Source organism: Schistosoma haematobium, chromosome 1, assembly GCF_000699445.3.
Source record: "Schistosoma haematobium chromosome 1, whole genome shotgun sequence".
Lineage (NCBI taxonomy): Eukaryota > Metazoa > Platyhelminthes > Trematoda > Strigeidida > Schistosomatidae > Schistosoma > Schistosoma haematobium.
In genome coordinates this window covers 33,795,921-33,812,753 of record NC_067196.1, presented here as the reverse complement: position 1 = coordinate 33,812,753, position 16,833 = coordinate 33,795,921, and the positions used below count along the sequence as shown (strand labels likewise).

The 16,833-nt window shown below is 36.8% G+C and overlaps 1 protein-coding gene across 1 annotated transcript in view; it reads right to left on the bottom strand.

Annotated features, from left to right (window-relative positions):
* Positions 1-3,672: 3,672 nt before the first annotated feature.
* The window catches only part of CORO6 (Coronin-6), a 44,991-nt gene continuing 31,830 nt past the window's right edge, over positions 3,673-16,833 (bottom strand). The window contains exons 7-9 of the mRNA XM_051216424.1: positions 12,640-12,948; positions 9,243-9,509; positions 3,673-5,430 (exon numbers count right to left, since the gene is read on the bottom strand). Of these exons, the coding sequence (XP_051073790.1) occupies positions 5,242-5,430; positions 9,243-9,509; positions 12,640-12,948 (765 nt within the window). The 3' untranslated portion in view covers positions 3,673-5,241. The remainder of the gene's footprint in view (positions 5,431-9,242; positions 9,510-12,639; positions 12,949-16,833) is intronic.

The window sequence follows — 16,833 nt, the reverse complement described above, 5'->3', positions numbered from 1 at the left end:
CTCTGGGACGACATTCGTAGAACATGTCCAAGCCACCGAAGTCCGTGTTTCAAGATGGTGATATCGATTACATTATCATCTCTGTGCCCGAACACACGATGCCGAACCTCTGCATTACTAACATGGTGTTGCCACTGGATGTCAGCAATCCTTCGGAGACAACGATGATCGAACACAGAGAGTCGTCTAACGTCCTCAACTCGGAGAGGCCAGGTTTCACAAGCATAGAGCAAAACTGCTCTCACCGACGCGTTGTAGATCCGGCCTTTTACAGCCAGACTAACATCACGAAGGCGCCAAAGGTGGCCCAGATTGGCATAAGCCGCTCTGGCTTTCACTATACGTGCATTGATCTCATCACTCACACCCCCACCAGCACTTATGCAGCTACCCAGATACACGAACTTCTCGACTACTTCTATCTGTTCACCGTCCAGGGTGAGTAGAGGATTGGAATCCTGCCAGTCTTGTAGAAGTACTTTGCGCTTCGAAGGTGCAAAGCACGTACCATACCTACGGACACTGATCCCCAACTGATTAAGTGCGGATTGCATGCCTTGGGCATTATCGCACATTAAGACAATATCGTCCGCATACTCAAGGTCGAAAAGTCTTTCTCCAGGCAACAGATCCACACCACCATTACTTACATTCATCAGAGCTGTTTCCAGAATGTCATCGATGACAAAGTTGAAGAGGAATGGTGAGATTGGGCAACCCTGCCTAACCCCACTGCTCGAATGGAACAACGGAGAGAGGTGGTTGTATGCCCTCACTCTGCCTGAGGTGTTTTTATATAGGGCTTTTAGGATGTTAATAAACTTCTCAGGCACACCCTTCTTCAATAGACAATCCCAGAGAACAGTTCTATCCAACGAATAGAAGGCAGCCCTGATATCAAGAAACACTAAGATTGTCGACCTTTGATAAGTATGGCGGTGTTCTAACATTTGGCGGAGGGTGAAGATACGACCAATACATCCTCGACCAGAACGAAATCCAGCCTGCTCCTCACGAGTCAATCTTTCTCGGGTTTTGAACAACCTACGAAGAATGACGGAAGCCAATAGCTTGGACGCAATCGGAAGTAGACTTATCACCCGATAGTTGTTACAGGAACGACGTGAACCCTTTTTAAAGATAGGGACAACTATCGACTCATTCCATGACGTTGGAACACTCTCTAGCTCCCATACCTTTGTAAACAACGTCGTCAGTTGCTTAGTCAGAAAGTCACCACCATCTTTAAAAAGAGTCGGAGGTAAGTCATCTGGGCCAGGTGATTTGTAACGTTTCAAGAGTTAGAGTTCCTTGCGGACTTCCTCCTCATTTGGTGGATCAGTCGTCACCGGCCATGGAGGGCAGGACAGTCCGACCGATGTTGCTGGGGCAGCAGGCCAGTTGAACTGCCCTTCGAAAATTCTGCCCACCGTCCAAGACGTCGATGGATGTTAGTGATTGGCATCCCATCATCCTCGCAGATTGTTTCACTCACACCAGACTTCTTGCTGCCAGTGGCTCGGATGAGCTGGAAGAGCTTCCGGTAGTTACCGGATGCAGCTGCTGCTTCCAGCTCATTAGCACGCTTCGACCACCAGGCTTCTCGGTCCTTACGCAAGCTTTGCCCAATTTCCTTACGTAACATCCTTCATTTATGGTCAAACTCACGGTCATTCGCAGTAAACCGACGGGCTTCAATGAGTTGTAAAGAACCAGAAGAAACCCAGTGCTTATAAGCGGGACGTTTCGCGAAGCCTCAAGCGGTTTTACCCTCCATTTTTATGGCGTCATGCAATTGCAACCAACGCTCATCTATACTTTTCGGTGGAATGGTAGCTAGCCTAGAGGCTAGCTCGGTTCGATACTTACTAGCAACAGAAGTTGCAACCAGCTTGCTAATATCAATCCTTTGCTGGCGGTCACTTCGTTGTCCACTGAAAAGTAAGGCAAGATTGGCGCAGACCAAGGCATGGTCAGAGTCCAGATAGGTACTCCAAAAGGAGCGGCAGTCTTGTACACAACCACGCCAGCGGTAGCTGATCGCGATGTGATCAATCTGAGTCCAGGCTTGAGATGCAGAGGGAGGACGCCAGGTGGCACATCGGCGATGACTGTGCCGAAAGTTAGTGCTAGCCAGAAACAGGTTGTGGTCTGTGCAAAGTTGCAGTAGACGGTCTCCGTTATCTGATCTGCGACCAACGAGTCCCCATCGGCCACCTAAACGACTCTCTTCTGTGCCTAGACGCCCGACCTGAGCATTCAAGTCTCCGGCTAGTACTACAATATCTGTCGAACGCACTTTCTGGAGAAGAACAGATAACTGGTGGTAAAACTCATCCTTGATTGCATCCGGGCTACAATCTGTCGGGGCATAGGCGGAGATGACGAAAAGACATCGTTTCTCACGCCGATTTCTTCTCACTTTGATGGAACTTTTAATCTAACAGCACATAACCGACTGTTAATGGGGATCCAATCGACTAGTGCTGCCTCAGCTCTAGCGCTTAGTGCGACACCAACGCCAGTAAGACCAGACGAAGATGCCACAGGGTCCCCGGATAAGCGCACGTAAAACAAGCTTTTCGAAGCGACAGATGGAGATCGAATTTGTAGTACTTCGCCAGAGTCTTGAATACGGGTCTCGGATAGACAACAAACATCAATATTAAGACTTTCCAAAGACATAGCCAGCCCTATCTGTTGTCCGACCTGCATAAATGTGCGAACGTTGAAGGCAGCCAGTTTGAATGGTGCACGTGGTTTCAGAAAAACTGCTTCAGTTCTCGTATTCGGTGGTAACATACAATTTTCAACCGGACAGTGACTCGAGAACGTTTAGATACAGTCGAATTTCCACCAAAGACGAGCCGCTGTATAAGTATAAAGAGGGTGAATAATGTCGTAGTAAATAATAATAATAATAATGACAATAGTGGTAATAATAATAATAGTATTAATAATGACAATAATTGTAATGATAATAATTTGAATCAATTGATTGTTTTTCGAAGCGAGAAAAATAATTTCCATAGACATAAAGAGTTCATCATTTGTGTGTGGGCTGTGATACTTCCCGGGTGCCCAAACCGAAGCAGGTGGTTATCTTAGGGGCCACACCCCGAGCCTTTGATCTAAAGATCTAACCCACAAGGCAGTGGAGCATCGTAAGGAGATGCAATCCCATGGTAGCCGGTGACCAACAATTGGTTCATATGCCATTTGTTCCCGCAGGATACTAGAGCCCATGTGCACCATTGGTTTGGAATCCGGTTAAAGCGCCGGACATTCGCTTTTCGTCCTCTCATTTTTGTAAACAACACCCCCGCCACGAGAAGGCAATGAGTAGGACTTCCCTGGCAGAGGCTGTATACGCGTGGCCGTGTGAGAGTATTTCGAGAGGGAGAGCGGACTCTCCCCACTCTCGGCCGTACCAGGGCATTCAGGGGGGAATACATCCCATCTGTTAACTGTAATAGACTTGAATATTCCAATTATTATAAGTTATTTACTCATAAAACATCCTCTACACACTGGATGCGTATCTAACCTAAGTGAAGAAGCCTATCTCATTAGTAAATTTGCCATTTTCAGGTAGAATTTATGTCATATCAGATGTACCTGACAAGTGTAGCACAGAAATGTTGACTGTGTTGGCCTTTGTAAATTCTAACTTACATGAAAAAATATTTTGATTTTTATTCATGGAAAAAAGACTACATACAGAGTCGCCTATCAAAGCCCATTAAATAAAACTGTTTTACAAAAGGTGAAGAACAAACAAATCCATTTCAGGATACTTATTATTCTCCACCTTGAAAATAATGAAATAGCAACAGTAACAGTATAAACGATAACGCCTAAATGAACAACAAATAACATTAACTAAAGGCATTAATTCAATGAGAACATTTCTGAATTCTGAGTCGTCAAAATTCCATTAGATAATCAGTTTTATTTCCTCGAAAAAGTGAAATCCCACAGACATTGATTAAAAAGTAAAGACAGAAGGGACACATTCACGTATATAATATCAAGACGAATAAACTGAGGTAAAGAAGCTGTAAAGTTTGTAAACAATTATAGAAATACAGTTAAATAGAACTTTTAAAAAAATCTACATAGAATTCAGTATGAATAGTCTAAGACGATCTAGTGACTCAGGAAATATAAACATCTAAACTACAAGAAAACAATGAGGAAGATAGACTGATAGAATAAAAAGATGTCATGCAAGTAACACACACAAGAAAGTGAATATATATATATATATATATATATATATATATATATTACTGTTGTCATCACTGTTATCATTATATTCGTGTGTTAACAGTGTGAAGAATATGCTTTTTGATAAGACCAAACGGTAGATGAACAATCAGCACACATACATGTGTAAAACAACCGAAGATTTTCGAACCGAAATTAATAAATAAATCTGAAGAGAAACATCTCATCATTTGCTGGAAAACGGTGTCAAAACGAAGAAACGGAAAGAGACATCGAAATCATTAACAATGTGTGTATGTGTAGTAAAGAAAAGAGAATTTATGGGCACTCTGGTGCGATACATCAACTTTATAATTTTTTTCTACACACACACACATTGAATAAGTAAACACAGGTTAACATGCAAACACAGCACATATATACATATATGGTTGTGGCACATTTTTAGTGAATTGCAAAGGCATATAAAGATATAATGCAAAGACTACGTATATGCGTTTGTTGTATTAAAGTAAACTAATTAGCAAAAATGTAAATTTGTAAACTATTAAAACCACACATTATGCCTTAGAGAAAAAACAAGAAAGAAGGCAAACTGCCAAAGAGTATATATATTGTTTTGTTTATAAATGCTAAAAAGTATTGTTTATTTGAAAGGCTAATCAATTATCAATTGATTCACACATACAGATAAATAAAGGGGGGGACAGAGTACGACTGAAAAGAGCTGATCATAGAGATAAAGAAATGAGCTCATATGTTTAATTTTGTTCACAGTGAATGGAAGACAGATTTTTTCTGATGTTTATTACAAATTAAAAAAGCTTACAGAATAATACATGCAATCGATAGATCATGGCGAGGTTAATTGTCATTGTTATTCTGTTCAATCCAAAAAATATGACATGATCTACACAGTGTTTAGTGAACGTACTGGTAGCACATAACAGATAATAATAAGGATGAAAGGGGGGTATTGTTGTAGGCCTTACGAATGATGTAAGTGTACAGTTATTTAATTGAGCTGACAGACATGGAAGATACACAATCTCCACCACTATCAGTCAAGTCTAGACGTTCTTCTAGATTTTGTATACGCCTTTCATGACCTTTAATAATTATCTTCATTTTGCGAATATCTTCCATGAGATGATGAATACCGGTGTGATTTACATGACAAGCACCGGTTGAAATACCATTCTAAAGTGAAAAAAAGAGAAAAATGGAGTCGTTTTAAAGAATAATGGAATTAGTACAAAAATATTAGATAATATGATAAATCCCAAAACTTACTAATTAACCTCTGATATTATTTTCTTTTCTAATTTAAAAGAGATAAGACGAATATCACCAATGATATAGCTTATAACCATAGTCAATAAAATACAAAATCAATCTTTTTGGTATCATAGCACTCACATTTATGTATTTCGAACCATAACTGAACTCCGCCTAGAGTCCCTCCGGGGGCTACTGTCGGTCCCAAGCCCGGATAAAGGAGAACGGTTGGGCATGGGGTTAGCGTCCCCATCCCGTAGAAAACTAACTCGCTAAAAAACGCTAACCAGAAAAAATTATTCAAACCTTTTAAACTCTGCCCTGGGAGTCAGAAGGTCTTCATTTAGAAGAACTATGACGCCTCATGATGAAAGCCGAGTTCCTTCGGAAGTCACGAGGCCGAAGCCCCTTCTGACAACCAGAGCAACCATTTATTTAGGTACATGGAATACTCGTACAATGTGGGAGAGTCTCCCAAATTGCTGCAGAAATGAGGAGATACAACCTAGAGGTGCTTGGGATCAGTGAAACACACTGGACGCAAGTTGGACAACAACGACTAGCTTCAGGGGTGCTTCTGCTATACTCCGGCCATCAAGAAGAAAATACTCCACATACACAAGGAGTTGCATTGATGCTGTCCAAACAAACACAAAATACACTTATAGGATGGGAATCTCATGGACCAAGGATCATCAAAGCCTCCTTCAAAACAAAGAAAGAGGGCATTACAATGAACATCATCCAATGCTACCCGCCTACCAACGACTACAATGAAGACGCTAAAGATCAATTCTACAATAGGCTGCAGTCAATCGTAGAGAAGTGCCCAACAAAGGATCTGACCATTCTGATGGGAAATCTAAATGCCAAGGTTGGAATGGACAACACTTGATAGGAAGACATCATGGGACGACATGAACTGGGAGAAAGGAACGAAAATGGTGAGAGATTTGCAAACCTATGTGCCTTCAATAAACTGGTCATAGGCGGCACCATATTCCCACATAAGCGCATTCACAAAGCCACATGGAATTCACCGGATCACACTACGCAGAACCAAATCGACCATATCTGCATCAACAAAAGTTCAGGAGGACGATGGAGGATGTGAGAACCAAGAGAGGAGCTGATATAGCATCAGACCATCACTTGCTGGTCGCCAAGATAAAATTGAAACTCAAGAAGTACTGGACAATGGGGCGGACAATATCACAAAAGTTCAATACGGGATACTGACAAACTCAACAAATTCAAGATAGTCCTCAGCAATGAGTTCCAGGCCTTTCATGATCTACTCAATGGAGAAGGAACTACTATGGAGAGCAACTGGAAGGGGATCAAAGAAGCAATCACTTCAACATGCCATGAGGTTCTGGGCCACAAGAAGCACCATCACGAGGAATGGATCACTGTTGATACACTGGATAAGATTCAAGAAAGGAGGAACAAGAAGGCAGCAATCAATACCAGCCGAACAAGAGCAGAAAAAGACAAGGCAGAAGCTGAATAGACATCAGGAGTAACATGCGTGAGTAAGGAAACATAACTGAGTCATTCGTTGCCTACCAGTTCAAAGATCCAGTCAATAATCAGTCAACTAAAATATTTGAAACTTTCGAAATAAGTGAATCTGTTGATTGTTTCAACTACATTTTTATGGAAGTATGTTTTGACCTAAAGTGTCAGTTTGTTCTTGAAAAATAAAATGTGAATAAAAACTCAGATCATGGAATCTAGGGTATGAAATTACTGTAAGGTCAACAACTGCTATCGAATGTCTTTTTGTATTAGAATTTTGTATAAAAAAATACTGACTCTAGTGAAATGTTATTTTGCTGCAAATGATTTTAGAAACCAATTAGTCAATAATAATATAGAGTAAATAAGTAGTATTTCGCAAAATGTGTGACTTTCTAAGATGTTGAATGTAAATTCAAAGTTGTCCAATATTCTTGAAACTCGGAAAACTTTTAGAGGTGATCATTATGTAGACAACGTGGAAGGAAATAAATGATTGGATTAAGAGTTATATTGTGGTGTGTGCTACAGATGTCGATAGATATGTGTTAAAAAATTAGTTGCTTGTATTACTTCATTACGAAAAACGAATACGTTTTATTTTGGAATTTGATTTGCTTTGGCCTACAGTAATCACTATGTACTAACGATAGAAATTATTGTAGTTGGTTTTTTTCCTTTGAAAATTTTTTAAATTTTGTTTTGTTATTTTTGAACTTTATAACTCCTCAACATCCATCTTTTGATTCTTACGTAACTAATATTCTCTTGACCATCTATATAAAATTCTGTTCCTTCTCTTTTTCATATATTACGCAACGTAGCAGCTTCTTGATTTAATAATTACTTTGAATATTAATGATCCTCTTTCTTCCAATTACTCAATGTTAATCTAAATGTCATTATATAACTATTACGTAACGTATCCACCCGATGAGTATTATATCATTATTGCAAATCATATATATATTAGTGTAGAGCCATGATGAAAAACTAATTGAAAAGAAATTTCTTTGCTCAATTCGTTCCTTCTTTATTCAACAAATAGCAAAATGGGAATTTTCATTATATTTAAACAAAATTTATTGCTAATTCGATAAGGCGGCAAACTGACATACTATTCTTTAACAGTAATATATATATATATATATATATATATATATATATATATATATATATATATATATATATATATATATATATATAACACTGAGATGCACAAAAAACGGCAAATTGAAAGCGACAACGACCAATCAGAAAAGATTAAAGGGCATTAGGAAACGCAAATTGGGAAAGCTGTACTCATGGTTATCGTTACAAGAAAGATTTCACACTTATTCATAAAATTCAGTAACTTTTAAGCAGAATTACTGTTAATGTTTGTAAAATAACACTATGTTTACTATTCGTAGAATTTTAATGAATTCCCACCTAAAAAGAAATATAAAGAGCAGCAATGACAAATAACACAGCTATAAAACAAGGAATTGGAAGTTAAAAATAGAAAGATTAAAGTTACTTGATTAAAAGAGTCATTATTTTGTTGTGTAACAACTGAGTGTCCCATAATGTTAACTAAAATGCATTAGATAAGAGTAATTCTTCGTGAGCATTCAATGATCGAGGTAATAGAGACGTACACCACACCTACAGATGGGTGATTACCCTGCATTGAAAATTAGGGAAGTAGGAATAACACTGAAGTGATCAGATGAAACAAAATATTGATAAACTTGCTAATTGCTAATCTAAATCTTGATCAAAATATCAGAAAACATACATTACAGGTCGACTGAAACACAGTTAGAAATCGATAAAAATGGTGAAAATCCATTCACTTTTCAACTGTACTAGATTCAAAACCGTTTACTAGGACACTTTTTTCTGTCTACAGACTCTATATTACCATTATATTATTTCCCAAACTTCTATTGACTTTTTAATCTTGTTAAGAAGTGTCGCAGTCTAATCTTAATCTAAGGGGATTAAATTAATGTGCAATACAGGTAATGAACGATTATTACTTGTGTATTAACAGATTATTATAGGGCTATAAATTTTCGACAGCTGAATTTATTAATAGTCAACGTCACATCAGAATTTTATGAGAATGTCCTAATAAAAAACAAAAGTTTATAGAAAAATAGGTTATCAATGTGAAACAGACAAGACTTATAAAAAAGCCATTTAAAAAAATAAATGATGAAGCATACCACTGGTTCAGAAGATGGAGTATCTTTAGGTGGGGTACTCTTAGTTAATCGTTGTCGATTTGCATCTAGATGATCACATTTGGGAGGATTTTCAGGATTTGGTGATTTAGAGCCAGGTTGTCGATTTTGATGCGATGTTACTTTGGTTTGTGGAACTGTCAAATTTGAATCTTGTTCTTCTTTATCTGCTTCTGGAGTGGATGCGATTAACTTCCCAATACGTTTTTTCGGTTTCGATTTTGGAACATAACCCTCCTTTAGAGATATCTACAAAATCAGAATAACATACAAAACATGGGGAAGGATAAAATTGAAATATTGGAACAAGAAAAAAATTGTGTGTAAACTTCTCTGATTGAAGGGAATCAGTACCCTCACATTATTTTAACCATTAATATTGTTTTATATTTTTTTTGGAAGAGGAGCCAATATATCCTTGAAATTTGTAAATATTTCTAAATAAATGAAAGTATTTGACAATGTTTCACATACATGATAATAATGTATATTAATTTAAATTTTGTACATATATTTTTCATATCCTATATTGTTTATGATTGACTAACAGAACGGAATATAATACTAGAACTATTTTAATAAACAAAGAGTTCAATTAATTTCTTCATTGTCTATATCATTTTTATATAGTCTAATGAAGAAAGCAGACTAATTATATTTTATTTTCATACACTAAACAGATTGAATAGAATGACGAGTCCCAAACAGGACGAAACGCGCGTCCTGGATTTCACTACTAGCGACTATACATCTTTGCTTAGTTTTAAAAAAATTTAACGTTAGTTTCTACAAAAATTCACTTAACACTAATCACTATCATTACAAAAACTGAAGAGAAAATGATTGCCAGATGAAAGAATTACAACACTATTATTATTATTAAAACTTGAACTCTTCAAACAAATACACAAAAACGATGAATATTAAGATGATGTACAGAAACTAATAAACCATTGTAGAGTCGGAAGAATGTAGGACTTAAAACCGACCTTTAAATTTAGAATAAGATAAATTGGAATAAAAAAAACAAAAGCTGATTTTTGATAAGAGTGATAGGTGAGTGATAGATATATTAAAATAAATCTAATATAACAGTGCAGCAAGATAAAAAATAAAAAAAGTAAATGAGCTAACTAATGAAAATGACAATTAGGGACAGTTTGAATAAAAAACAATGAATATTACTAAACGATTCTTATTTGGACGACAGTGAAGCCCTTAGATAATTATAAAATACTATGGTGTGAACATTAATAAAATAGCACTGTCCATAGTAAAAATAAAACATACTGTTAAACAGACACATGCAGTTGTACTGAATTATGGTTCCAAGAGTAATGATAATAATACAACGCGAAGGATCAATAAGCAAAGACTTATGAAAATTGTTTTCACAACACCAAGCATACATAAATACTAGATTAAACAAAAACTTCAAAACATACATAGTGTGTCCGCATGAACAGAATACACGAATGTGGGAGTGTATAGTAATTATAGGCGAAATAAACATTTATTCACATACGTAGAGTTAATTAAAAAGAATAGCTTATAAACCAGTAGAATTAGAGTTAGAAATTAAAAAAAATTTGAAAAAATATATTTGCAATCTCCTACTGAATCTAAGTAACTGGCAGTCTGTATATATTACAGATATACGTACTATAAAAGTGTGTACAAATAACAGCTGATTTTTAGCCTTCACGTATATAAGTTAGTTCATTTATGGTGCAGCACGTGAAAACGCAAAATATGTGGACAATTGTCCAGTAGTAAACACACAGTCAGGTCACATGGGTGGGTTTATACAACTTCAAAATAATCATGCATTTGGGGATCTACCGTTACAATATTTAGCCATATATGAAAGGTATTTTACCTAATATAGACTGAAAAAATCAAGTATTGTATACATATGTATGCGTGCACATGCGCATAGAACGAACATATGGTGTGGTGGAAATTTACAATACTACAACCACAGTAGTGATGATAATAAAATGATATCGAGTTTAACTGATTACAACTAGATTATGTATTAGTATGTATGTAACAGCAAATGCAAATAATAGGAGATAATAAGCCATTATTTAATTTTACATTCATCGATTAAATTTCACACGTACACAGATCGGTACGGAAATCAATAAGATATCAGAAATCGATAGGAAGCGAAAGGCTATTGATAACATTGATTTGTATAGGGAAAATTTGTTGATAGTATTTGAATATTTATGCATTAATACAGGAAGCTTTTATCCGATTTATTAAAATACATAACGTTTATTATCATTAGTAGTATTGTAACTATTATTATTGTTATTATTATTATTACACCGACCACCACAATGCAGGTAGTTTAAAACAAGTCATTTTATCCATCAGTAAACGGAACTAACCGTGAAATAGAATAAAGAGAACCTTATTTTAAGACAACGAACCTAAGGTCACCCATGAGGTCACACCACTTATAAATATGCTTAAATTTATAATCAATTGAGACCATCAAGCACACAGTGGATTATCTTTTTTTGTCACACAACTTTGGGAAATTATATCATCATTGAGCAACAGAAAACCAGCTTTATTTCAAGAATATTGAAATTTAACACAGAAACAAAGCTGATTTAATTTGCAAAAATAATAAGTGCTTTTTCGAAGGTATTTTGTTAAGTATAGAGTTTAACTGAAGTGCTTAACTAATTTTTTCAGTTTTCGCAACCAGTACTCCTACTTCGATAAATTTAAAACCTGAATAACAGTCAATTCACAAGAAAATTGCTAAGATTAGCATAACATCACATTTTAAAGGTGTTAGAAAAATACACATTTACTAAGTTCCATGATGCATACGACTGACTAAATTAATTTTAAAGTGAGATTATCTGAAGAAAACTATTAAAAGTAAAGCAATATGATATGGCTTGAAGCAATTCGATAGCATATTGTTCGTCATATGGATTAAATTTTAAGAATTGAAGCCTTAAAGTACTCTGTAGTAACATTCAGCCACTGAAGTTAAACAATTTTTATATTGTTATTCTTTATTTGATTTCCTACCTAGGTTAACCACCATCATTGTCATGAGTGGCCACCTGTCCTTATACTCGACGTGATTAACTCAAACAAACGATTGGAAGGTTAATTAGTTAAGGTCTAGTGTGCAGAAAAAAAAGTATCATTTTGGTAATACCTATGTTGACTGGCGAAATTTAACGCCATTCATACACAGTGTAAAATAGGACAGGGTTATTGACCGGCCACTAAAATAAGTTCACTATGTGATTTGGGACCACAGTCCAACAAAAATAGATCTTCCAAATTATATTGGTAGCAAAACTGTGGTATACAGTATTGAAAAAGGTAATAAATAACTCACTAAAATAGGATCTGCATCTTTACCGGACATCCATTCATCAGCTGTCAATGAAGGCATATCACCAATTGTATCTGGATAAAGGTCATCTTGGAATAGTTCTGATTTCCGAGGTACAGTGAACGGAATAACTTCACATAAACCTTTCGCATGTAATTTATAAAATCTAGCAATTTCATTTTGATTAACATCTAATCCTCGTTTTGGCATCCAACCCATTCCTCGTTGTGGATCAGAACTAGTAAGCATATTGATATAATGTATGTATGGTTGTTCATCGGTAATTTCGAAATATCTGATTGTACTATCACCCTGTATTTACAAATGGAAAACAAGATAAGTGATTTAAAAATCGATGATTAGAAACCATAATTAATAGTTGGAAAAAACTAAATCCAAATATGAGCAGTATAGAGAATTTAATGAAAGATTGTTCGTGAAAATTGTAAATCATATCAACGCATCTGTAAAATACAAATATCCCCCTTATCAATCAAAATAATATTATGGTATTTAAAAATCTGTGCAGGATATCCTAAATATCATTGTGCCTAACTAATGTAAAAACCAACAATTAATCAGATTTCATTGAAATCTTGATCCGATCCAAATTAGATGACTATCGAAAACGTGAAGGTAATGGACAGACATCCCAACAGAGCCCATCCCCGACGTATGGTCGCAAGTTTGATTCTCGAGTGCGGAGTCGAGCATTTGAACTGCTGAAATCCCCATACTAGGATGAAATGGTCTTACAGTGCTTCATTTATTTATTTGAACACATAAATATTGGTACAAGAGAGTGCCAATATATATGCGCCACACAAAACAATGAGAATTTGAAGAGAAAGAAAAAAAAGAACAATAACGAAGAGGTTGGTGTAAGGTAGTGTAGTAATAATAATATTAATAATGAGGGAACGGAAAGGTACAACCAGAAGAAATCTTCCAGGTAAGGGAGACACAACCACTTTTTATGAAGAAAGTAAAAGAAGGTTACAGCAGGATCGCCACTGGCTTCTATTCTGAGCTATATCTGATAACGTCTCTAGCCACTGTGTAGCACCATCTCTCAGACCCCAACCAGGGAGTCGTGAAGGACCAACACAAGCCAGCCCTTAGCAGCTTTCTTTCATACCACGACACCATGTCATGCACTGACCACCTCTCCGCTTCTTCCAACCAGTCCCAGAGTCGGCAAATAATGCACGACGTGGAATCCTCTGGGACGACATTCGTAGAACATGTCCAAGCCACCGAAGTCCGTGTTTCAAGATGGTGATATCGATTACATTATCATCTCTGTGCCCGAACACACGATGCCGAACCTCTGCATTACTAACATGGTGTTGCCACTGGATGTCAGCAATCCTTCGGAGACAACGATGATCGAACACAGAGAGTCGTCTAACGTCCTCAACTCGGAGAGGCCAGGTTTCACAAGCATAGAGCAAAACTGCTCTCACCGACGCGTTGTAGATCCGGCCTTTTACAGCCAGACTAACATCACGAAGGCGCCAAAGGTGGCCCAGATTGGCATAAGCCGCTCTGGCTTTCACTATACGTGCATTGATCTCATCACTCACACCCCCACCAGCACTTATGCAGCTACCCAGATACACGAACTTCTCGACTACTTCTATCTGTTCACCGTCCAGGGTGAGTAGAGGATTGGAATCCTGCCAGTCTTGTAGAAGTACTTTGCGCTTCGAAGGTGCAAAGCACGTACCATACCTACGGACACTGATCCCCAACTGATTAAGTGCGGATTGCATGCCTTGGGCATTATCGCACATTAAGACAATATCGTCCGCATACTCAAGGTCGAAAAGTCTTTCTCCAGGCAACAGATCCACACCACCATTACTTACATTCATCAGAGCTGTTTCCAGAATGTCATCGATGACAAAGTTGAAGAGGAATGGTGAGATTGGGCAACCCTGCCTAACCCCACTGCTCGAATGGAACAACGGAGAGAGGTGGTTGTATGCCCTCACTCTGCCTGAGGTGTTTTTATATAGGGCTTTTAGGATGTTAATAAACTTCTCAGGCACACCCTTCTTCAATAGACAATCCCAGAGAACAGTTCTATCCAACGAATAGAAGGCAGCCCTGATATCAAGAAACACTAAGATTGTCGACCTTTGATAAGTATGGCGGTGTTCTAACATTTGGCGGAGGGTGAAGATACGACCAATACATCCTCGACCAGAACGAAATCCAGCCTGCTCCTCACGAGTCAATCTTTCTCGGGTTTTGAACAACCTACGAAGAATGACGGAAGCCAATAGTTTGGACGCAATCGGAAGTAGACTTATCACCCGATAGTTGTTACAGGAACGACGTGAACCCTTTTTAAAGATAGGGACAACTATCGACTCATTCCATGACGTTGGAACACTCTCTAGCTCCCATACCTTTGTAAACAACGTCGTCAGTTGCTTAGTCAGAAAGTCACCACCATCTTTAAAAAGAGTCGGAGGTAAGTCATCTGGGCCAGGTGATTTGTAACGCTTCAAGAGTTTTCAATGGTGATCTAACTTAGGTCGATTCATGATTTCAATGAAATTCAACAATCTCCACAAACCTATACTTACATTTACTTAGGCTCATGAAAGTTTATATTTCTCTCTACTTTGCAATAGCATGGTGAAGTGTACATAATTTTTTAAATATTTCCGTTTAGTCTTCGACTCGGTTTACCAAGCTCTTCTACACGAAAACTTGAAAACGAGGAAAAGGGCGAAAATGTAAAAATAACCCTTTACTCCAAGGTAAGTTCATGTACATAAAATCGAGGGTAATTGTAGTGTTTCAGATGGCCTTGAGCTTTTGGAAGTTTCCAGAACCATTCTAAGTATACTAATACGATGGGTAATCATCCAGTTAGAAATGTGATACATAACTTCACTTTATAGACGTTTCTGAGAAACTTCCACTCAACACTGATTGGATAAAATGTTTTGCAGCGTTTTCAGAGCCCCCCTGGAGGACTTTTTGAGGAAAACTTTGGATAACACCAACAATTTCACTTACCACTAAACACCAAATACGACTTAAACGTATGACAGGAATAAAATTGAAAACATTTCTGTGAGGAAAACATAATGTGACAATGGGATCTGTGGAGAAATATCAAATGAATAAACTGTGATGTAAACTAATGTTTCCTCTACATAGACTAATATAAAATACAGCATCATATTGATGTATTAGTTATTGAACAATGACAAACAATAGCATCGACATTTATCCACTTCGTTAGGTAGTTAGATTTAGATGTATAGCTATAAAAAGACAAACTCAACAATCCTAATTATTGCTAAGGAAATGATCAAAACAGTTGAGTTAATTATTTCTGGTGACAGGCATGACATATTTATAGCCGATATTTGGGAGAGTACAAAGTAAAATGGGTCCTTTGATTCAAATATAAGATCAAATATAAAACTGTATATTACAAAGATCACCTTTTTACATCTATGTTATAATCCTAGAGATATGGTTACAAAACACACTAGATTAATGCGAGAAGGTTCATTAATAGTAACTATTAAAACTCCATTCATGGATATCAGACAGAGTAGTCAAAACTTACATTAGCAGAGATTGAATTAAAAAGTGAAACTAACTGGAATGATAAATATAATGATAATAATAATGGGAAATAAAATATAAGAAATATGCTTCGGAAGAACAATTTTTATCGACCTAACCTACATTATGTGTGATGAATCTTATTGCTTAAAAACTGGAAGGAATTAGATGACTTAAAGAAGTTAGATCTTGATAATTATGACATTATGTCTTGTATTTGGTCTGTCTTAGATGAGGATAAAATCAGAGGATAATAGAAAATTATTATGGTATTATATTTTATTTTGCATTGTAGTTAGACAATCACTTGAAGCTAGAAATCACAGGAGTGGGTGAACGCTCAAATATACAATCCAGGAAGCACAGCACAACTTTTCACAAACCAAATATACTTATATTTTTTCATAGTGCATTTCGCAGTGAAAGGTAATTTATGTGGGTTTGGAACGATGAATTTCATGGACCTGGCCTTATGATGTCAGTCATTTATTAAGGGCTTAGCTTTGAACCAAACCATATTTATAAAAACTAATGAAACTATCTAACTGACAGAAACAAAGTACATAAAGTGAAGTCTGAATCTGTGACGCACCGGTCTAA